At 37.0% G+C, this 22,755-nt stretch overlaps 5 protein-coding genes across 5 annotated transcripts; 4 read left to right on the top strand and 1 right to left on the bottom strand.

Moving 5' to 3' along the window:
* The first annotated feature begins 1,613 nt into the window (after window positions 1-1,613).
* LOC110993484 lies at window positions 1,614-3,413 on the top strand. Its single transcript, XM_022259773.2, has 4 exons — window positions 1,614-1,879; window positions 2,270-2,405; window positions 2,480-2,619; window positions 2,776-3,413. The coding sequence occupies exons 1-4, from the start codon at window positions 1,775-1,777 to the stop codon at window positions 2,926-2,928; spliced, it is 534 nt and encodes a 177-aa protein (XP_022115465.1). The 5' UTR covers window positions 1,614-1,774; the 3' UTR covers window positions 2,929-3,413.
* Window positions 3,414-4,179: 766 nt separating this feature from the next.
* Window positions 4,180-10,062, top strand: LOC110993479 (alpha-1,2-mannosyltransferase ALG9). Its single transcript, XM_022259766.2, has 9 exons — window positions 4,180-5,095; window positions 5,373-5,539; window positions 5,717-5,903; window positions 6,225-6,424; window positions 6,808-7,085; window positions 7,583-7,740; window positions 8,528-8,712; window positions 9,155-9,364; window positions 9,520-10,062. Exons 1-9 carry the CDS (start codon window positions 4,995-4,997, stop codon window positions 9,807-9,809), a joined length of 1,776 nt encoding a protein of 591 aa, XP_022115458.2. The 5' UTR covers window positions 4,180-4,994; the 3' UTR covers window positions 9,810-10,062.
* Window positions 10,063-16,827: 6,765 nt separating this feature from the next.
* On the top strand, window positions 16,828-18,350 carry LOC110993486 (tubulin beta chain-like). Its single transcript, XM_045629830.1, has 2 exons — window positions 16,828-16,972; window positions 17,058-18,350. The coding sequence occupies exons 1-2, from the start codon at window positions 16,916-16,918 to the stop codon at window positions 18,348-18,350; spliced, it is 1,350 nt and encodes a 449-aa protein (XP_045485786.1). The 5' UTR covers window positions 16,828-16,915.
* A 436-nt stretch (window positions 18,351-18,786) lies between these two features.
* LOC110993481 (tubulin beta-4B chain) lies at window positions 18,787-20,394 on the top strand. The gene is made up of 2 exons (XM_022259769.2): window positions 18,787-18,960; window positions 19,045-20,394. The coding sequence occupies exons 1-2, from the start codon at window positions 18,904-18,906 to the stop codon at window positions 20,314-20,316; spliced, it is 1,329 nt and encodes a 442-aa protein (XP_022115461.1). The 5' UTR covers window positions 18,787-18,903; the 3' UTR covers window positions 20,317-20,394.
* A 571-nt stretch (window positions 20,395-20,965) lies between these two features.
* LOC110993480 (tubulin beta-4B chain-like) lies at window positions 20,966-22,615 on the bottom strand. The gene is made up of 2 exons (XM_022259768.2): window positions 22,388-22,615; window positions 20,966-22,315 (listed from the first exon to the last, which is right to left on the bottom strand). The coding sequence occupies exons 1-2, from the start codon at window positions 22,442-22,444 to the stop codon at window positions 21,026-21,028; spliced, it is 1,347 nt and encodes a 448-aa protein (XP_022115460.2). The 5' UTR covers window positions 22,445-22,615; the 3' UTR covers window positions 20,966-21,025.
* Between the last annotated feature and the right edge of the window lie 140 nt (window positions 22,616-22,755).

Genomic DNA, 22,755 nt, shown 5'->3' with positions numbered 1-22,755 from the left:
TAAAAAATTAGATAATATACAGTCTAAGGCATTAAGATTTATTACAGGAGCTATGAAAACTAGTCCAATTAATGCTTTACAAGTAGAATGTGTTGATGCCCCATTATATCTTAGGCGACAATATTTATCTGATAAATTCATATTTCGCTCCCTTCAATATACCAACCATCCTCTCCGTTCTAAGCTTGAAGAACTGTCTCAATTGTTGACATCTTCCAATTACTGGTCAAATAAATCTTCACCTTGTCTCATCGTTAGCTTCAATAAATTTATCAATATTCAAACTCCAACTCACACCTTGACAACTCACCCTTTATTTGGAACCAACTATGAATCTCTAACTAGTTCCCCAGACATTAGATTTAATATTGGTATAAATAAGGGCGATTCCCACGCAAGGATTACTTTTAATTATTTCTGTGAGCAACACTGCCATGAGTACAATAATTATATATTTACAGATGCCTCTAAACACGGTTCGTCTGGTATTGTAGGCATAGGAATATTTCACTTACAAAGTAAAACTACAATAAAAATAAAGTTTCCTCCAGAGTCCTCAATCTTCACAGGGGAATGTTACGGAATCTTTAAAGCTTTAAAACTAGTTTTGAGTAAGAAACTTAAGAAATCAATCATATTCACCGATTCACTTAGTGCTCTTCAAGCTCTCCAAAAATATCCATTAAAAAACAAATTAATTTTTCCTATCATTATTGAGATTAGGGGTTTGCTGTATGAATGTAAACAATTGGGGTTGTCTGTGTCATTTGGTTGGATACCTGGACATTCTGGTATTTTTGGTAACGAAATAGCAGACCAACTAGCAAATGAAGCTGTTAAGAATGGCGATGCCAATTCATATAAAAATTATTATCATGATTTGGCCTCACTTCCTGCTTCTTTTCTTCAAAAATCTTGGACTGACCTTTGGACTCAGAGCAGTTTAATTAAGGGTAAATATTTCTCATCTATACAGCCCACAATACCACTGAAGCCATGGTTTTTTAAAATGAAATTTAACAAAAAGGAAACATCGTCTCTTATTCGTATGAGATTGGGCCATGTGTGTACCCCAGCCCACCTTACCAGATTTCATATTATAGATAATGAAATGTGTGAATGTGGGCTGAATATTGGTGATTTAAATCATATCATTCTGTCCTGTCCTCGGTATAACCACTCCATGCTATTCGATCATCTTGATCCTTCTTCCAGTATCCCGTTACCTACATCTGTTCCTGTTATGCTTTCATCTTTAAATCCTAATGTATATAAAAAGCTATGTTTATTTCTTAATATAAATAATATAAAACTATAAGTATATGTATATTTTGTATACAAATAATTTTCTATATGATATATTTTAATTACTGTTCTTAGTTGTTACTTTCCATAATGTAGTTAGTAGTATATTGAATTAGAAATAGTTTTATAACCTGCTGATCCTATCCCTTATCCTATGTAATTTTTGTTCGATCTAAAATTCTTTTTCTTTATTGTTCTTTTCCCTTACCTTTGTCGGTGGCTATACGCTCAGCGTAATGCTATATTTAAAAAAAAAAAAAAAAAAAAAAAGTTGAGTGATCAATGAAGGTGTAAATTGTAATATAAATATATATTTTTATTTGTTTTGACTGTTGACTTTTGAGGTTATGGCGATGTGTGTAAAATGTGAAATAAATCAATAAGTTTACGACTTTTGATTCACGGATACAAAAAGGACTATCTTTTTGGCGGCTTTTATATAACAACTAAAAATTGGTACATTTAAAAAATGTTGTTCGACGACTTTAAACCTATTGTAGACATTGTTTTGAATAACTGGACCGCTCTGCAACTGGCTGTGGAGCACGGAATGGGCGCTCCTGGCGGTAACCAGGTAAAAATCAGCCTAAATATTATACGGGATTCTATTTAGTCTTTTCAAAGGGTATCAGGAAATCTACGTTGTTATTTTCATTATGTTTTATCCATTTTCTTTTGTGAACTAGTAAACTGTGTAATCGACTACCGGTGGGGGTCTTCCCTGAAAGATACGACCTCCAACTATTCCAAATTCGAGCATACTCCTTTCTTAAAGGACGGCAACGCTCCCACTATAATTGGGAGTCTATGGGCTGCAATGACTGCCCTTTTTGGGTGTCGCAGGGTCGTTTGCCCGCCCTATTATATAAAAACAAAATCCCTGCAACAGCAAAATAATTTTGAACTTAACCCCATTTTTATAATGATATAGTGATATGAACAAAACTGTTTTATTATATTGCAGACTGCACAACTTATGTCAGTGTATGTGACAAGGTTCTGTGTTGAAAATATTGTGGATGCTGATGAACTAACCGAAGTATTAGAAGATTTGATGGATGAAGAATTTGAAACTGTATGTCATGACAACTCACCTAGAGGTCAGTTGGTATACATTATTTAAAACTAAATATTATAATATTTAAATCTAAATATTAAAATATTTTTTTTACAGAAGTTGCAATCCTGCTATTAAGTTTCCTTACTTTATTAAAAGATGGTCATCATGAAGAACTCAGAAATAGAATTGAAGCAATGCCAAAATGTCAAAAATGGTTGAGTGCACCAATACCAGATAATTCCGCTCCACCTCAGGTATTATTTCCATTTACATCATCTGATGCTATAAAGTTTATTTTATAAATATTTAGATTGTATCTGAAAATTATATTTATTATTTTATATGACCAAAACAAATAGTTGAATTAACACATTTATGAATAAAAAATGATACATTGATGTTAATTACAGAGCCATGGCAACCCTGATGATGATACAACAAGTAGCAGTGGTGAAGAGGATGAGAGTAATATGAAGGATACCTCTAACAGTAACATAGCAGCTGAACCTATGGAAGAGGATGAACCTGGCTGGACAGTTGTAAGGACACGGAGGAAAAAATAATGTTTATAATTTATATATTAAGTATATATGTCAATTTAGTTAAAGGTGCATTACTCGATTGAAGTTAGGATATAACTGAAGGATGTTCAGTTATGTTTTTGTAGATCATGGGAAATTTGTATCTCTTAAAATAGATTATAAGGGATCAATTGCCACAAGAAATATAATTATTTGGACAGATCCAGTATAACACATCTCTCTCTCCCTTATGAGAGTGAGTTTATGGCAAACCTAGCTCTGTTTTTCATACATGTAGTTTAAGAATGCACCTTTACATTGTTATTTGTTATTGTTATTGCATAATGACTAGGTTAACACAATGCAGAAAGTTAAAAGATTGAATGTCAGTGCCTTGTACTTTATAAACAAGACATACAACACATTCACTTCAAGCAGAACATTAACAATCTATTTTAGAACTTCGGGTAAATATTAAACTTTGTTTTATAATTCAATAAATAAAACCCATTTAGTACTTTATATCACCCATTTATTTATTTTTATAAAAGTCAAATAAATTCCTTTGAAAGTTGTGTAACTAACACAACATTAAAAGGAATTTAAATCAAAGTCTACTGAAATTTTAACAATATGGTTGGTTATTATAATGTTATAAATTTAGGCATAAATAGGAAGCCTATTTTTTAAAGTTTGATGGAAAGGCAATGCAAAACATAAATAATATTTTAAATTGCCCATAGTTTGACATTAAGATTAGCATGTGGATCATATAAACTCTGACTTTATACAAGGTATTTAAAAATTGTACCATATTTTATTATCTGTTTTATAATTAGGCTTAGTTACAAATGAATAGATCCCTGAATATAGAATGGAACCTGGAATAGTGTATAGTATATATATATTCCAGTTTTTTAATTAAATAAATAATGTTTTTGTAAGTGTATGTCAGTGGTTTTATGTACTATTATACTTCAAATTGTTATAAGCATTTATGATTGTAACATACAAAATAGATTTTATTTTATTGTTAGCTAATATAACCTAGATTATGACTATACAATGCAAACTATTACATTTTACTTAATATTTTAAGAATTTAGCAAGACATAGCATTTTAATTAATATTTAAAGTGGGATTGATGGACAATCCTAACTTTTCATCAAATAAATACAAATTGAAAATATTATCTCTTAAGTAGTAATAACTAGTTAGTAGCTACTAGTTTAACTAGTAATAAAAAATATTGTAATTACCAAAGCGTCGCACAGTCGGCAACCGCTGTCCTTGTCTGACATATTATGACGTTACGCGCTAACTCTCTTTCACTCTACCTCAAATATTTATCATCTTTAACCGTCAGCAACCCTTATTTGCGGCCAGATTAAATTAGGCAACCTTATATGAAAATTAATAGAAAAAGAAATTAAGCTTCAAATTGACATATAATTAATAGATATCCGTTATAAACGTATAAATTTATCGAAATCATACCTGTTTAGACTTGGCTGCAAGAGGTGCGCAACGGCAACCGTGTTTTTTTAGAATCTTCATATTAATTACCGTGATGTAGACGTTATTTTATTTAAAAATTAAATAAACGTAATTTTTTACCAAAAATCTATTAAAAATAATGGCGGCCAAATTTTGATAGGCACCCTTTGATAGACCCTAGTAAACATATATTATTCTCAATAAATAAACATAAAAATTTGGTTTTAAACAAAAACTCGATGAACGCACCAATCCTGCAGCGGGATCTTAGCCAATCGGGGGAAAACAAATCAATTGACCAAATTACAAAGCTTAATAATGATTTATCAATCTGTGGTTCAGCTACATCCTAGCTATTTCCAGTGTTGACAAAATGGAGCTGTCTCAAGTCAGCTGATAATTGACATTAGTAATCTTATGTGCTATTAATGCGGTAATGCCCTGTGCCCATTGTCAATTAGTTATTAGGAATAAAAAAAATGTGTTGGATAAACATTGGATAATGGATTAGAAATATTATAGAGACATACAGGATTACAATATTCATTAATGTTTCATCAAACTGTGTTGTAACGGTGAACTATTTATGTATATAATTTAAAAAGGAAAAATGCCTCTCACAGCAAGACAACGAAGTATTCATAACAAAAATGGAGCAAAAAGATCGGCTAGTATGACTAAAGGGAAGCGGTCTAGGAAATCTAGTGAAGGGTAACTTGTATTATAATATGTAGAGATAAATACTATTTGTGTAGTATAATGGTTCTTAACATAACCTATCGTATAACAAACGCTAGGTTCTTCTTAACATTGCAATAGTAAACAAAATATAATATTATATTAAATTGGCATGAATCAAATTGGTAAATATAAATGAACTCCTCCTTTTATTATATTTGCGTTTTAAATTCCTACAAATAATGTACATATATTCTTTTTTTACATATATGTATAACATTCATTGTGAACAATGAAACCCCGCCTTTAGAGAGTACCTAGTGACAAACGCACCAACAGACTTGCGTAGTATATCCTACCCAGGTGGAATGGTTGCACTAGCTCTATTGCTAACAGCTCGACTCATATCTGCATACTGGGGACATATAGCAGATTGTGATGAAACCTATAACTATTGGGAGCCTTTGCATTATTTAGGTAAGCTTTCAATTGAAATGGTTCTGACTCCAATGTTTTTTTACCTGTTGTATTTATTAGTCCATTTTCATGTAAACTTCAATACATGTTTTAGAATATATATAAAATGCTTGTTTTCTATTTAGTGGAATTTAGTTTATCAATACAGCATAATTTGATATAAACTATTAATTTCAGTCTATGGAAGTGGGTTACAAACATGGGAATACAGTCCAGCATATTCAATAAGATCATACATGCCACTATGGATGTTTGCAGTTCCAGCTAAAATACTGTCATTCATAATGACACCTGTTTCTGTATTCTTTACACTGAGAGCATTGCTAGCTTCATTGACTGCCTGTTCTGAACTTATGTTTTATAAGTGAGTATCTTACTAAACTTTTTGTTATTGAATTCAAGAATAATAATAACAGCAAAAAGGCAAAATTCATTTAATTTTTCTATCATTTAGGTTAAATTACTTTATACAGATCTAAATTTGATGTCTATAATAATCTATATATCTATTGTAGTTGATATTCTTTGCTTAAGAAAAACCTGCAGCATCACAATTTCTAAGTCTTGGTCTCAGATCTTTATTTTGTAATAATTTATTTTAGTATTCTAGACCAACACTACTCATAAGCCGCAGCTAATTAAGCCTAATAATATCCATAAAACAAACCCCAAATTTCTATTTCAGAGCAGTATGTCATGAGTTTGGAGTGCATGTAGGACGCATTTGGCTTTGTCTGAGCCTGGCTGCAGCTGGGTGCTTTGCATCATCAGCGGCTATGTTACCTTCTGCTTGGAGCTCAGCTCTAGTGTCAGCAGCTTTGGCCAGTAGTTGGAGAAGACGCTATGCAGCAGCAGTAACATTTACAGCCGCAACTACATTGTTAAGTATGAGCCCCTACTTAAGTTTATTTCCTTCCTCTCCTTGATCAATTCAAATCTTGTTTAATAAAGAGACCTCTGATGAGACTATCTTTTGAAATTCACTCTAGGAAAGCAATAATATACATATTCAATTCAATTCAAAGACTTTACTTCAACTAATACTAGGAAAAAGTTTACAAAAATATTCATATTTAAAAAAAAGTTCTTTATGAAAGTTTTGTTGCACAGCTTGCCTTTGAGGCATAAACGCCCCCTTCAGCTATTTCCAGTGCTGGCAAGTCTTTGCCACAGAGAACCAGTGGCTCTTGCTTTGGTCTACGTCTCCTCTGCTTGGTGTTTGCATATACAAATCATAATCTTACTGTCTAATGTCAAAACTTTTTCAGGTTGGCCATTCACTGCTCTCATCGGAGTACCAATTGCAATAGACATGCTTTTCTTCAAAAAGAAATTTTATGAATTCTTCAAGTGGTCTATAATATCTTTGATAGTGATTCTTGTACCAACAGTCATTGTTGACTCATGGCATTATGGAAGACTAGTTGTAGCTCCATGGAATATTGTTGCATATAACATTTTTACTGAGCATGGACCAGATTTATATGGAGTAGAACCATGGACATATTACTTTGTCAATGGATTCCTTAATTTCAATGTGGTTTGGGTAAGTAATTGTATATTTCTGTCTAATGTAACTTTCAGTATTACTGCATTAAGGTTAAAATTTTACCCCATTCATAAATTGTTGTATTATGAGATCAAAATAAAAAATTGTAAAACGATGCTAATAAAGATCCAGATTAAGTTCTGGAAAATATTAATTATAGTGTCTGGTCTTTTTGGTTATTGATTATTTTTTTATATCTTAAGTAAACTTTCATGGAATACTGACATGATATCACTATACATTGCCATTGGATGCTCACTATATCTCTACTAATCCCTATGCTCTAAAAGCTGCACACAAACAAGATTTTGTACTTTGTAAGTACTGAAACCATACTTCAGAAGCCTTTTGCCAAATAGGAAATGTTTATTTAGCTAACAAAAAACAACATAGCTCGACTAGGCTAATTTTAAACATCTAAAAACCTTACCTGACATCCGTTGTTCTCGGCCAGTTTGCAAATGCTAAAAGAAACTTCTTAAATATGTTGACAGGTCCTAGCTTTATCCTGCCCACTTCTGCTCTTAGCGTGCCGCGCTGTTGCTACTCGTTCCATTGCACCACCCGCCTTTTGTATTCCTTATTGGCTTAGTCTGATGCCACTAGCCTTATGGCTTGGTGTTTTTATGCTGCAGCCACATAAGGAAGAGAGGTTTGTATATATACATCCTATATATAAAATTCTTGTGTCACGGGGTTAGTAACCGAACTCCTCCGAAACGGCTCGACCGATTCTCATGAAATTTTGTGTGCGTATTGGGTAGGTCTGAGAATCGAACAACATCTATTTTTCATCCCCCTAAATGTTAAGGGTGGTCTACCCCTAAATTTTTTTATTTACTTTTTAGACAAAATTTTTCGTTTTTATATTTATATTTTAAAAATAAATGCAACCCTAAATTTTCACCCCTCTACAATCATCCCTTATGTTTTTTTTGTTAATTATAAACTTTAATTTTTTGGCACAAAAACATGGCAAAACAACGTTTGCCGGGTCAGCTAGTACATATATAAAAACTGTGTGACTATTTTAAGACATATCATCTCATACATAGATCCAACATTACAAGTGCTATCCGTTTCTTTTTCTCACATTCATTATTTAAGCTGTGATGAAAACAGACTCAGATTTTGTTTTTATGTTTAAGGGGGTAAATGTCATAATTTTACTCCATTTGTCTTTTCCTCATATCATGTGTCCAGCCCATCGCCATTTAAGTCTTCTTATTTTGGAGGTAACGGTTATGAGTTTCATCTCTTCTTGTCTCTTATGTCCCAGTTTTTCAATCTGTCTGATTTTTTAATTAATTTGTTTAGCATACTCCTTTCCATTGCACATTGGCAGGCTGCCAGTTTGTTTTGTGTGACATGACAATATTGAAATAATGCTTAATACAAAATTCTAATTAATAACAAAATAATATTTTTTTAATTTTCAGATTCCTGTACCCAGTATATAGTATGATAATTCTAGCCGGCGCAATTTCACTCGACTGCATCCAGAAAATGACGTTCGCGGTAGGGACAGAGCTATTCCGATGGCGCAAGGAGCGAGAGAGACGGCACTATCTCTCTTACACCGGACCTCTTGCGGTTATGTGTGTGATGCTCTTCAGTAGTATCAGTAAGTGTTATATTCATGAACATAGAGTAATATCTAATCAAATTCTAACTTTATATGTTGAATGTTGGTATAGATATTTGAGTAATTAAATTTTCATACACATAAGTTATTCGATACCTATTTGAACTTCTATAATTAAGTTATTCATAACGACTTTTTTCAAAACGAGTAATTTTACAATCCTGGCCTTATTACCTATATTTCTAGTAGTTTCTAATAGACATGTAAATGTAGCCTTCTATTGATTTCGACTGCATCTTGCTGGTTTTGTCACAAAGTTTTCTTTTCATAGTATTCGCAAGTCACGCTCATAGAATTAAAAATCTTTTTTTGAGTAATGCTTTGCGCTTAAATTCCGGATCAGAAAAATTCTATTACTGGCTTATCAGAACTTCACCTCCACCTTACGTAACCTAGCTACAGAAATCCCTTACATTTTTAGGCATATCCCGTATAGCTGCGCTATACAACAATTACCACGGCCCAATGGTGCTATTGCGCCATCTACCGGCTGAACCGAAAGTAGTGTGTTTTAGCAAGGAATGGTACCGATCGCCTTCCAGTTTTCACCTACCACCGGGCGCTAGTATACGTTTCGTGGCCAGCGAGTTTGATGGACAGCTTCCCGCGCCTTTTAGTCACTTACATAATGGTAAGAAATAGCAAAAAATATTATGTAAAAAATCCACATCTGGATAAATATTTGGCTTTTGTTTAACATTTAATTAATTACGGTCCTTTTGAATGCAACTAATTTGCATCGAAGTAATTTTTACCCACAAATTCTGATATACCAAATTTTTACAGCTACCCGCATAATCCACCCACATTTTAACGACCTAAACAAAGGTGACAATTCCACCTACCTTTCGCCCTCCAAATGCCACTACCTAATCGACTCAGACATAGGCCGACCCACGCATCGTGAACCGTTTTACCACACAGATACAAAATCGTGGAACATTATTGCTTCTGTGCCAATTTTGGACGCGTCAAAGTCAAATAAAATCTTCAGGGCGTTTTATGTACCGGGCATTTCGTATAAACACGTTGTGTATGCGAATTTGTATTTGTTGAAAAATGTTTTAATTAATTGAATTATTTTGAACCGGAAATGTGAAACGTCATCTATTTGTTTGTGTGATATTTCAGAATTATATTTGAATACAAAATTTATTTATTAAATTTAAAATGTTGATTTTTTTTGAAGTTATACTTCTTTAGGCGCGTTATGAACAATAGATTAGAGTGAAATTTTACGATGCGCGCTCCGTGATACAAAATTAACAGAATGAAGTTAGGTCTAGGTGGCATGAAAATCGATAACTATGTTCAAGTTGTATATTCTAGTAATTTTATATTTAGAACTCGTGTTTCGTAACAGTACAATTAAACAGTAAATAAATATTATTTTGGTATTTTTAAATCAATTTCATATACGACGGTGATAGTATTTACTAATATAATCCTTAACATTACTGCATTTTACTTATTTTTTTCGATACGCCAAAGAAGTATAACTTCTAACGCGTGTACATAAGTACACACACTTTTTTTTAGTTAATAAAAGTTTTGTAGCTGTACTTAATAAAGTTTTGAAGACTTATTTTAGGGCTATAGAGTGGGTATGAGTAAAATTTTTATTATATCGCCCCAAACATTTATTTTATCCTTCGTATACATACAATATTTATATCAGAAATTCATATGTCCTTATGACTATTGATCAATGAACATGACTGTTGATTGGTTAGCCAATCACCACCGTCGACACTCGCAGATATACTCAGGCCCGCACGGTATAATACGTTTAAATCGTGTTCGTTTGATAACACCCGTGCGGTAACCTAAGTAACCTCGGTGCGGCTTTGTATACCGGTGGGGTTTGACTTCGTACTCGTTTGTCAAGACGGCTCGACGTAACGCTGGTACCGCCTCGACCCACGCACCCCTGCTAGTGCGTAATTGTAGATGTTGTCTTGAAGTGAAACTGCGCTTTGTTCTTATTTCTTGCTTCGCCGATTATTCTTGGATCACAGCTCGTTGTCACGGGATAAAGGAAAGAGCCCGAGTCTCTACGCGCGTCTGCACCGTGTCACGTCTGAACCGAGACTGCGCGTGTGCACCGTGTCAAGTCTGAACCGCGACTGCCCCGAGACTCGCCCGCGCCGAGCTTAAGTACTCCACGAGTATACCGCGACGAGAGCTACGCTTATATACATTTGCGCCGGTATACCGCGTCGAGAGCTGTGACCCTTTTATTCGGCGAAGTATTCTATTTATTTATTTAATATATTTACATTCATAACTGAACCATATTTCTCACTTAAATCTGTATACATATTTTGTCTAACTTATAACTCTTAACACTCGCACTTAATTTCGATTTATAGAGTTACAATTTTCAAACCTAACTTATAATATATTTATATTTCTATTTATGAGTCGCCAACATTCTCCCCCTCGTGCGCAGCACCGTCGTTTCTGCACGGCGACTCCGCAGGCACCAAGATCAGGATCCTTGACGATGATCTTCGTAACACTCCTCCTTTGGTTGCGACGTCCACGATTCTGGTTATTCCGTCGGGCCCGGGGTATGTAGTTTCGATGATTCCCCTCGGCCAAGTGCATCGTGGTAGCGTGCGTTTTACGATAAAAATCACGTCGCCTGGTTGCAGCTGCTCGCCTTTCTGTAGTTTATTCGTTTTCCTGGGCAGTAGTTTGGGCAAGTACTCCCGTAGCGATCTCTTCCGAAAGTGATCAGAGTGTCGTTGGACGGACTTCAAATCTTTTCTGCCCACCAGCTTTGCATCAGGAAAATGTAGTATGCGCGCAGATCCACTGGATCGTCCAATGAGAATGTAGTTTGGTTTTAGCGTCTCCTGTTTCGAATTGTCAGCTAGGTTCGTGATTGGTGAATTGTCTATGTGTTCTGTCCCCAACAAGGTTGCTTGCATTTCAAGTCTCGGCGTAGATATTGATTTCCGAGACTTTACTCTCGACTTGGCATCAACGAGGTTTTCTAAGTATTTTCCATTACCTCCAGTTGCGGCTGCATACGCTGTCTCACTCGCGTCTGCGACAGTATGCAGCTCCCCCTCAGTGCAGAATAGTGACATACATCGCGGTAGCTGATTATCTTTTATTCTACCGATATGCTCTAGGTAGCTTTTTCGAGCTTCGGTGTCGTCTTCAATGATCACTCTTTTGTTCGACGCCCATCTTCGTAACTCAAAGTGCGCCTTCATGTAGATCAAGTTGACTGGCTGTATAACTCGTTGGTAATCGTCGACACAGTAAAAACTTTGCAAATAGTTATCCATATAGCGATATTGCTCTATTGCTTGCGCTGCTTCTGGATATTTATGTACGAAGGCCTTTGCATTTTTGTTTTTTATATAAATCGTGGCACAAGGTGACGCAGCTCCTAAAATCACTGATAACATTCTGTTATCCTTCACTAGCGCTTTCTTGTCTTTTTGCCAAAGGAACCTGAGACTATTTCTGTCTTCTTCACATATATTCACTCGCGGTAACATTTCTTTTTTATCGACCGCTATCGATAGGAGTCCTTGACGTACTCGCAGTAACACTCCTAATATTGACTGTAGTCCGGTCCCGAAGTCCGGTCCGGACAGTAGAATGTCGTTGAGGCTGACTCTGTTATGATTGGCTGCACCGTCAAAGACAATTCTTAGCTTTTTCTTCACTGGGAAGTGAGGCAAGTACCACTTTTTGTTCGATGTGCTGTCGGCTGTTACTTCTTCAGCGTAGTTGCTTTTCAACAGATCTATTTGCGTGCTATATTCATTTTTAAACTTAGCGTCCTCACGCAGTTCTTTTTCTATTCCTTGAAATCTGTTGAAGGCCGCTGAGAAATTGTTTGGAAGTTGTACGTCTTTCCTTTTCCACAATAGTCCGACCTCGGATCTGTCATCTTCCAATTGTTGACTATTTATTTCCAATATTTCTAGAGCGCGCTGTTCTATATCGGTTGAAGGCTTCTTCGACTGAATCCACAAAGACTCAATATTAACATGTTCTCTCACTGGCTGATTTATTTTGTCTTCGATGACGCTTGCGTGTGCACATGTGTTCACATAATTCATCGGAGACACGCCGTTGCTATCGTAGCCATGGATAACCCATCCTAACTTTGTTCTTGATGCCACCGGCTGCCCTGGCTTTCCACGTCGTAGTTGTAATGAGACAATATGTTCCCAATTGTCTTGGCCAATGAGCAGCTTCGGCGCCTCAGCTTCGTAGCACACGTCTTGCAGTAAACCCCGCAAGTGATGACACTTCTTAATTCGGGTTTTATCGATAAATTGTGGGGTTAATTTCAGCTCTTTGATAGTCCTTGCCCGCTTCAGTGTGCTCTTCTCGCATTGTCTTATCCCTTTCACTTTGATATCTACAATCATTGATTCGTGATTTTTCATTTGTCCTCCACCGATAGTTTCTATATTTAAGGTTTCGCGAGGACCTTTAATGCCGATGCTTGCAGCCACATTTTCATCGAGCAGTGTCACTGTAGAGCCTTCATCTAGCAGCGCCAGTACTTGTCTGCTCCCAGTCGGTCCGTAGATCTCCACCTTAAGCATCTTTAAAATAGCTTTTGGAGTACTAATTGTATGGACCGTCGCTGTCTCGGTCGCTGCCTCTTCATGACATTGTTCGCTCTCCGATGTCACATGTAATAAGCTGTGGTGCCATCTTCGGCACAACTTGCACGGTGGTCTTCGGCATGTTTCTTTCCGATGCTTTCCAACGAGGCACTTGAAGCAAACCTTAAGCCTCTTAACCGTTTCCCATCTATCGTTGACTGCCGCATTCAGAAATCTTTGGCAGTCTTTGAGCTTATGGTTGCTTTCACAAACTGGGCACTTGATTTCTTCTGGTCTACTCTTTTCAGCAATATTAAAAGTAGCCTGTTTCACCGGTCTTCTTATCGTTGCGCTCGGTCGTACACTTTTGCTGTCTTCAAGTACTGCGAATGCGCCGCATTTATCCGCTTCTAAATTGAGGAAGTTGCTTATTGTTTGAATATCTGAGAACGATTCCTCTCCTCTCGCAGCCATGTAGTCGTACCATCTGAACCTCAGAATCGCAGGCATCTTCTCTATGATAATTTTCATGATTTCCGGTGAGTACAGGTATTGCGGTTTCTTCAATCCTTTTATGGCGGCTACACTGTTGTTTATTTGGCTTGCGAAAACGCATATGTCGCTGGGATTTTCCGTCGTTCTGTGCAGCGCTTTTAATTTCTCAAGTTCGGCTAACACCAATGCGTCGGGTCTACCAAATCTTCGGCGTAAAGCGTTAATAACATCTTCTGGCTTCGCTTCTGAGTACAAGAGGCACTTAATACTCTCTCTCGCCGTGCCTTTTATCGCTTTACGTAGCCGCGCCATGTTTTGAACGTCCGAGAACATGGGAGATGTATCTTCGTATACAACTCGGAACGCCGTCCATTCGGAGCTGTCCCCTTCAAATATTGGCAGCTCTTGAATGTATTTCGGTTGCGGCATTACATGGTTCGTCATGACTTCCTTTATTGCGTCGGCTATTGCTCGGATGTCGCTCTTTGTTTCTATTTCTTCTGGCTTTTGTTCCGATGAGCGCATCCAGTTGGCTACCTTTTCTTCATGGTCATCGTGGACGTCTTCTATAACGGAGTCTTCCTCTTCCGTTTCTAATCGTAATCTGGCCAGGTGTGCTGCGGCCTGTGCTTCCCGCAGCTCGCAGCGAGCCAACTCTTCTCTGGCCTCGGCTAGTCTTCTTGAGCTGGCTTTTGATACGGTTCTCGATGCGGCCCGCCGGGTATAACCCGCTGGTATCAGAGTCAATGCTTGCTCTGATTGGCTGGCTGCGCTCGTCGACGTAGACTGCTCGATCGTTTTCTCTTCGCCTGTGGTCCGGACTTCGGACGTAGTGGCGGAGGTAACAGTCAACGTCGAATCCCCTCGCTGCATCCCGTTCTGTGATCTTGTGACTGGCATTTCCTTCTCGCAATATTCACTTCTTGATGACAACCGTTGCAGGATCCGGCTCGAAGGACCACTGTTGATTGGTTAGCCAATCACCACCGTCGACACTCGCAGATATACTCAGGCCCGCACGGTATAATACGTTTAAATCGTGTTCGTTTGATAACACCCGTGCGGTAACCTAAGTAACCTCGGTGCGGCTTTGTATACCGGTGGGGTTTGACTTCGTACTCGTTTGTCAAGACGGCTCGACGTAACGCTGGTACCGCCTCGACCCACGCACCCCTGCTAGTGCGTAATTGTAGATGTTGTCTTGAAGTGAAACTGCGCTTTGTTCTTATTTCTTGCTTCGCCGATTATTCTTGGATCACAGCTCGTTGTCACGGGATAAAGGAAAGAGCCCGAGTCTCTACGCGCGTCTGCACCGTGTCACGTCTGAACCGAGACTGCGCGTGTGCACCGTGTCAAGTCTGAACCGCGACTGCCCCGAGACTCGCCCGCGCCGAGCTTAAGTACTCCACGAGTATACCGCGACGAGAGCTACGCTTATATACATTTGCGCCGGTATACCGCGTCGAGAGCTGTGACCCTTTTATTCGGCGAAGTATTCTATTTATTTATTTAATATATTTACATTCATAACTGAACCATATTTCTCACTTAAATCTGTATACATATTTTGTCTAACTTATAACTCTTAACACTCGCACTTAATTTCGATTTATAGAGTTACAATTTTCAAACCTAACTTATAATATATTTATATTTCTATTTATGAGTCGCCAACAATGACAAATAAGTTTCCTACTATTTTTTTAATATATATAAATATAAATGCTCTCATTACAGATTTAATTAAAAGTACTTTAGTTACAACAGTGTAATGATGTAGTATATATATATATATTTTTAATTTATTTTACCATAATAGCAATAATTATCGCCCAGGTAATGCTGCACTTCACTTACAAATATATACAGCTGAAACTATATTAATTAGATTATATGCATATATACCCACTCTATATAACTTTAATTGATTTGAATATCACATTGTTAGTTTTTAAGGTTTTCACGTAAAATGTCTAATGTGTGTGATTTTGACTGCAATAATTTAATTCTAGTCAAACATATTATGGGTCAATATGCTTTTAGAAAAGTAAGTTGAGGTTGGCTATATGTACATATTAAAAATACTTTAAATAATATATTATAACAGTAGATTAAAATATATGTATTTTTAAGTATCATTAATTTATACATAGCATTTAATCAGGATTTCATGCTAACAGTAAACTTTCGAGAGAGGTTAAAAAAGACGCAATTGTATGACCAAACTCCATGGACTCACATTGCCATAAGGATCGCAAGCGCGAAGCCGGCCTTTTAATACATGATTAGATTTCATCTTTCGTCCAATGACAGATACGTGACACTATCTGTAAAAATATCATTTGTCCTTTCTCAATCAAATGCGTTATCGTTTCGTCCTTCGTTTCACTTTCTATCTATTTATTTATCTAATCTATTTATTTATGTATTTACACCTCTTTGAAAACAAAATTCAGTAAATTCTTTTCGATCTTATTTTGTTTAAATCTGTTGCTTGAATAAAACATAAAATAAGTATTTTTCTGCAAAAAGCTAATTGTGTTTGCTTAGGATTCTGAAAGTTTATGAGATACTTAGTTTGTCAATGTTCAGATGTTCGACAGACAGGAGAACACAGGCTGTATGAATCCTTAGAATAACAGACAAACATTAATTAGAATATAAACGAAGAAGGTATAAATATTTATAGACGTTTTTATGAGTTATACCAAATTCGATTTATACGCGTACAAAAGTTCGATACGGAATCCTCATAAACATGCATTAAACTTTACCAAATAAACTTGTTGCAATAATGAGTATAAGTAATATAGATATTTGTGTAATATTGTACTATTTACAATAAAACGTTTATACTTTTATAGTATACTTAGTGTATTGTAATTTTGAATAAGGTTTCTAATAAATTTGTGACAAAACTTGATACAGTATTTTTATTTAAATATTTCGAATTTAAAATAAACGCCTTGGCCATGGCGCCATTATATTTTTAATATATAGACTAGATGTTTTAATGTAAGAATACATTTTATTTTTACTTTAATTTTAATTTCTTCGATTTATTTCTTTTTGTTATTACTTAACGAAAATTCTTTGTTAATATGAGAGAAATAGTTCACGTACAAGTTGGTAGATGTGGAAACCAAATTGGATCGAAGGTAAGAAAAATTTATACAGATCCAAGTAGGGATATATATTGAAATTAACCGCTTTCGATAAATATTATATACTTCCATTTTACAGTTTTGGGAGGTAATATCAGATGAGCATGGAATTGATCCAAATGGTTGCTACTCTGGGGATTCTGATCTTCAGTTGGAACGTATCAACGTGTATTACAATGAAGGTGCTGGTAGCAAATATGTGCCAAGAGCCGTTTTAGTTGATTTAGAACCTGGTACCATGGACTCCTTACGATCCGGTCCATACGGTCAAATCTTTCGTCCGGATAATATTGTCTACGGCAGCACTGGGGCAGGCAATAACTACGCTAAGGGATACTTTACAGAAGGAGCAGATTTGCTCGATTCCGTCCTTGACGTTGTTAGAAAAGAAGCCGAAGGCTGTGACTGTTTACAAGGATTCCAAGTTGTCCATTCAATTGGAGGAGGCACTGGTTCCGGACTAGGTACCTTAATACTGTCCCAATTGAGAGAGGAATACCCTGACAGGATTATTCTAACTTTCTCTGTTGTTCCTAGCCCTAAAGTGTCGGATACTGTTGTAGAGCCATACAATGCCACATTGGCATTGAATCAACTTATCGAAAATTCTGATGAATCATTCTGCATTGATAATGAAGCTTTATATGATATTTGTTTTAGGACACTTCGTTTACAGACTCCAACTTACGGAGACCTTAATCACTTAGTTTCAGCAACGATGTCCGGTGTTACAACATGTTTACGATTTCCCGGGCAGCTGAACGCTGATTTACGAAAACTGGCAGTTAACATGGTTCCATTTCCGCGGTTACATTTCTTCATGCCCGGTTTTGCGCCGCTTACGTCTAGAGGGGTCCAGAAATATCGAGCACTCACCGTCCCAGAACTTACACAGCAGATGTTCGATGCCAAAAATATGATGGCAGCATGTGACCCACGCCATGGGAGATATCTAACCGTAGCTGCGGTCTTCAGAGGCAGAATGTCCATGAAAGAGGTTGATGAACAAATGCTGAATATTCAAAACAAGAATAAGGATTATTTTGTTGAATGGATACCTAGTAATGTTAAGACCGCTGTTTGCGATATACCTCCAAGAGGTCTTAAAATGTCTGCAACGTTCATAGGCAATACAACAGCGATTCAGGAATTATTTAAACGAATTGCTGAACAGTTTTCATCTATGTTTCGAAGGAAAGCTTTTGTACACTGGTATACAGGTGAAGGTATGGATGAAGCCGATTTTACGGAAGCGGATAATAATCTGAGTGATTTGATATCCGAATACCAGCAGTATCAAGACGCTACCATTGAAGACCAAGAGTTCGAGGAAGAGGAAGCAACAGTCCCTAATGATGAAAGTGACGAATAAATTTTCTTGTATTTACTTTTTATTAAATAAATATTTATTCTTCTATCTATGTCTATTAATATCTATATCGCTTAAATGTACGTATTTATAAGAAATTTTAAGGTATGTTATGATTTTTATATCAATCCGGAAGTATACTACTGTATCTTTGTTAATTGGTTTATTCAACACAAAAACGAGTAAGTAAATTATATTCTCATAGAAACGCTCAAGAAAAAAACATAGTCTCTCGTCTTACGTCTGCTTTATTCATTTCTTTGCGTCCTATATTACACTAATGTCGCAAAATATGTAGCTGGTAGGTTTTTTTCATTTGGACCTCTTTTTACCCTATTTATCAATTCAAACGATGAATAAAATAAAATTTAAAATTAAGAATTCTCAATGGTCTTTTGACAAACGTAAAAAATATTCATTATTTTAGAAAATTTCTTAAGTGATGCACATTTAATAAAACGTTTTTTTTTTATTCTTTTTCTAATTAATGATTATTTTAAAAGGCTAAATTTTTTACAATCTAGATTTTAGGCTCGAAATTTTTCGTGTATTAAAAATGAGGGAAATCGTCCACATCCAAGCCGGGCAGTGTGGAAACCAGATTGGAGCTAAGGTAAGTCGGCAACAACGCAGGCTGCCGTTGCACCTGTTATTCGACTCCCGTTTATCTGATCTGATCTCAATTTATCTTTAACAGTTCTGGGAGGTTATCTCGGATGAACATGGAATCGACCCAACCGGAGCTTACCAAGGCGACTCCGATCTACAGCTCGAGCGAATCAACGTGTACTATAATGAAGCCTCAGGTGGCAAATATGTGCCGCGGGCTGTGCTCGTCGATCTCGAACCCGGGACCATGGATTCCGTCCGTTCCGGACCCTTTGGCCAAATCTTCCGCCCAGACAACTTCGTGTTTGGACAATCTGGCGCAGGCAATAATTGGGCCAAGGGACACTACACAGAAGGAGCAGAACTAGTCGACTCTGTACTAGATGTGGTACGTAAAGAAGCGGAAGGGTGCGATTGCTTACAAGGATTTCAATTAACTCATTCATTAGGCGGTGGCACTGGCTCTGGGATGGGCACACTACTAATATCTAAGATACGAGAGGAGTACCCTGATAGAATAATGAATACTTTTTCGGTAGTTCCGAGTCCTAAAGTATCTGATACCGTTGTTGAACCATACAATGCGACGCTCTCTGTACATCAGTTAGTTGAAAATACAGACGAAACTTTTTGCATTGACAATGAAGCCTTGTACGATATTTGCTTCCGAACACTTAAGCTAACAACGCCTACATATGGCGACCTTAACCATTTGGTTTCAGCGACGATGTCTGGAGTGACTACGTGCTTAAGATTTCCTGGTCAATTAAATGCAGATTTAAGAAAGCTGGCTGTTAATATGGTACCATTTCCAAGATTGCACTTCTTTATGCCAGGCTTTGCGCCGTTAACGTCTCGTGGTAGCCAGCAGTATAGGGCTTTGTCAGTGCCAGAATTGACCCAGCAAATGTTTGACGCTAAAAATATGATGGCCGCTTGCGACCCAAGACACGGTCGGTATCTCACCGTAGCAGCTATCTTCCGCGGACGGATGTCTATGAAGGAAGTGGACGAACAAATGCTAAATATCCAAAATAAAAACAGCAGCTACTTTGTTGAATGGATCCCAAATAATGTCAAAACAGCCGTGTGCGATATACCACCTCGAGGATTAAAGATGTCTGCTACATTTATAGGAAACACGACAGCAATTCAAGAGTTGTTTAAGAGAATATCGGAACAATTTACAGCAATGTTTAGAAGAAAAGCTTTCTTACACTGGTACACTGGTGAAGGAATGGATGAAATGGAGTTTACAGAAGCAGAAAGTAACATGAATGATTTGGTTTCTGAGTATCAGCAGTACCAGGACGCCACGGCTGATGACGAAGGAGAGTTTGACGAAGAAGTGGAAGAATAGCTGTATTGTCCAATGTTTGTGCTTGTCTTTGGTGTATACTGTCCATAAGTGTAATATTGAATATGATCAAATAAATATTTAGACATACTAAAATATTTCTTAATTATTAATGATTTTAGTTCAAATCAATAGATATAAAGCCTACTCTTGACTCTCACAAGGCGCCTAGTCGAGGCTTTCGCTACCAATATTGTCGAGTAAAGTCTGCAAGAGCGGTAGCAATCCCCCCTACTAGTGGTTTACATTCGTTGATGCTGCACCGAGAATACGTCAAATTTGCAGTCGCGAACAGTTGCTTAGAGCATTCTTGCATGCACCCTTGAGCGGTATCAATCAAAGCGTTCGTGTGTTCTAGGTAGATCTTTTTTCATTGATGGAAATAGACCTTTTAAATGGTAGGCAAAAACAATGACCACCATTTTGTTTAAATGGTAGGCGAAATTGACCCTGACCACTTTTATTGTGTGGATGTGGTTTCATTGGATTCCCCCGAGATCTAAAGGCGACTTGTAAATCTAGAAGCCAAATCATAATGTATGAATAATGAATAAAGTGTTTTAGGTAAAGTTCATGTTCCGCTCTCTAACTGCAAAGCCATATTGGCCTTGTCCGTTAAACTGACGAAGTTAACATTAATGAAAATCACAAATAAAATATGTTTTTTATTTATTTCCAAATAAGGACATACACAATAGAAAAACAACAAACGTCATTCTTCTTCTAACCCCTCCCCTTCTGCTTCTTCATCAAACTCCCCTTCATCATCCGCAGTTGCGTCCTGGTACTGCTGGTATTCTGATATTAAGTCGTTCATATTGCTCTCGGCTTCTGTAAACTCCATTTCATCCATACCTTCACCCGTGTACCAGTGCAAGAATGCTTTTCGTCTGAACATTGCCACAAACTGCTCGGCGACCCTCTTGAATATACTTTGAATAGCTGTAGTGTTTCCTATAAACGTGGATGACATCTTTAATCCTCTAGGTGGAATATCGCATACTGCAATCTTGCAATTATTTGGTATCCACTCCACAAAGTACGTGCTGTTTTTATTCTGAATATTCACTAACTGTTCGTCAACTTCTTTCATTGACATTCTGCCTCTGAATATTGTTGCTACTGTTAAATACCTCCCGTGTCGAGGATCGCACGCAACCATCATGTTCTTGGCGTCAAACATTTGTAGCGTTAATTCGGGAACTGTTAATGCTCTGTATTGCTGCCCTCCTCTAGAAGTAAGCGGTGCAAATCCAGGCGTATAGAAATGAAGGCGAGGGAACGGTACCATATTGACTGCGAGCTTTCTTAGGTCCGCATTTAACTGTCCGGGAAATCTTAAGCACGTTGTGATACCAGACATTGTTGCACAAACTAAATGGTTTAAATCGCCATACGTAGGCGTTGTGAGTTTAAGAGTTCTGAAGCAGATGTCGTATAACGCCTCGTTGTCCAAACAGAACGTGTGGTCTGTATTTTCTACGAGCTGGTTCACAGCAAGCGTTGTGTTATAAGGTTCTACTACACAATCAGAGACTCGTGCACTTGGAAAAACTGAGAAAGAGAGGATTATTCTGTCTGGATATTCTTCCCTTATTCTGTTGATAAGCAGCGTTCCCATCCCTGCCCCGGTTCCGCCTCCAAGAGAATGCTCCATTTGAAAGCCTTGGAGACAGTCGCATCCTTCAGCTTCGCGTCGGACAACGTCTAATGCAGATTCTAAGATTTCAACGCCTTCCGTATAGTGTCCTCTGGCCCAATTGTTAGCGCCGCCTCCTTGCCCATATACAAAGTTGTCAGGTCGGTAGAGGCAGCCGAATGGTCCAGACCGCACGGCGTCCATTGTAGCAGGCTTGAGATCTATGAGTACTGTTCTGGGCACATACTTACCGCCAGAAGCTTCATTGTAGTAGACATTTATCCTTTCCAGCTGAAGATCCGAGTCGCCATGGTAGCAACCGCTTGGATCAATCCCATGTTCGTCAGAAATCACCTCCCAGAACTGCAAAATGCATATATTAAGCACAAAATATAAAAACTACTTAAGAATGCACATTGAAGGGCTTATCTCTACCTTTCCTCCTATTTGATTTCCGCACGAACCGACTTGAAGATTAATGATCTCCCTCATCTTGTTAATTTATCGATGTTTAGATCCCAGTTACTTGTAAATTTCTCAGAAAAGTTTATCAAAATATCTTTACGAAGTTGAATCTTAACATTAGCTTAAAAACTAATAAAAAAATATAAAAAAATCAAGAGAATATTCACACAGTGCGCATCTTACGTCGGATTTCTGAGAAATGAAATGGTTTCCAAAATATGTTTTAATGAAATATTTGAATTTAAATTTTAGAACTTTTTAAATTCTTCTATCATGTTTTTTGTATACAACAATTACAAGAAGGTTAATATTGAATAAAATTTTATGAAATTACAAGA

This window comes from Pieris rapae, chromosome 10 (assembly GCF_905147795.1).
Source record: "Pieris rapae chromosome 10, ilPieRapa1.1, whole genome shotgun sequence".
Classification (NCBI taxonomy): domain Eukaryota; kingdom Metazoa; phylum Arthropoda; class Insecta; order Lepidoptera; family Pieridae; genus Pieris; species Pieris rapae.
The sequence above is the reverse complement of the archived record's forward strand: the minus strand, read 5'-3'. Positions and strand labels throughout refer to the sequence as shown.

What these genes read in the sequence shown, in the direction of transcription:
- LOC110993484 (XM_022259773.2), top strand. Translation starts at nt 1,775, where the DNA reads ATGTTGTTCGACGACTTTAAACCTATTGTAGACATTGTTTTGAATAAC. An exon ending in GCGCTCCTGGCGGTAACCAG is followed by an intron (nt 1,880 to 2,269) that starts GTAAAAATCAGC and finishes ATTATATTGCAG; the next exon opens with ACTGCACAACTTATGTCAGT. An exon ending in ATAATTCCGCTCCACCTCAG is followed by an intron (nt 2,620 to 2,775) that starts GTATTATTTCCA and finishes TGTTAATTACAG; the next exon opens with AGCCATGGCAACCCTGATGA.
- LOC110993479 (XM_022259766.2), top strand. Translation starts at nt 4,995, where the DNA reads ATGCCTCTCACAGCAAGACAACGAAGTATTCATAACAAAAATGGAGCA. An exon ending in TCTAGGAAATCTAGTGAAGG is followed by an intron (nt 5,096 to 5,372) that starts GTAACTTGTATT and finishes CCCCGCCTTTAG; the next exon opens with AGAGTACCTAGTGACAAACG. An exon ending in TTTTAGTCACTTACATAATG is followed by an intron (nt 9,365 to 9,519) that starts GTAAGAAATAGC and finishes AAATTTTTACAG; the next exon opens with CTACCCGCATAATCCACCCA.
- LOC110993486 (XM_045629830.1), top strand. Translation starts at nt 16,916, where the DNA reads ATGAGAGAAATAGTTCACGTACAAGTTGGTAGATGTGGAAACCAAATT. An exon ending in GAAACCAAATTGGATCGAAG is followed by an intron (nt 16,973 to 17,057) that starts GTAAGAAAAATT and finishes TCCATTTTACAG; the next exon opens with TTTTGGGAGGTAATATCAGA.
- LOC110993481 (XM_022259769.2), top strand. Translation starts at nt 18,904, where the DNA reads ATGAGGGAAATCGTCCACATCCAAGCCGGGCAGTGTGGAAACCAGATT. An exon ending in GAAACCAGATTGGAGCTAAG is followed by an intron (nt 18,961 to 19,044) that starts GTAAGTCGGCAA and finishes TATCTTTAACAG; the next exon opens with TTCTGGGAGGTTATCTCGGA.
- LOC110993480 (XM_022259768.2), bottom strand. Translation starts at nt 22,444, where the DNA reads ATGAGGGAGATCATTAATCTTCAAGTCGGTTCGTGCGGAAATCAAATA. An exon ending in GAAATCAAATAGGAGGAAAG is followed by an intron (nt 22,316 to 22,387) that starts GTAGAGATAAGC and finishes TGCATTTTGCAG; the next exon opens with TTCTGGGAGGTGATTTCTGA.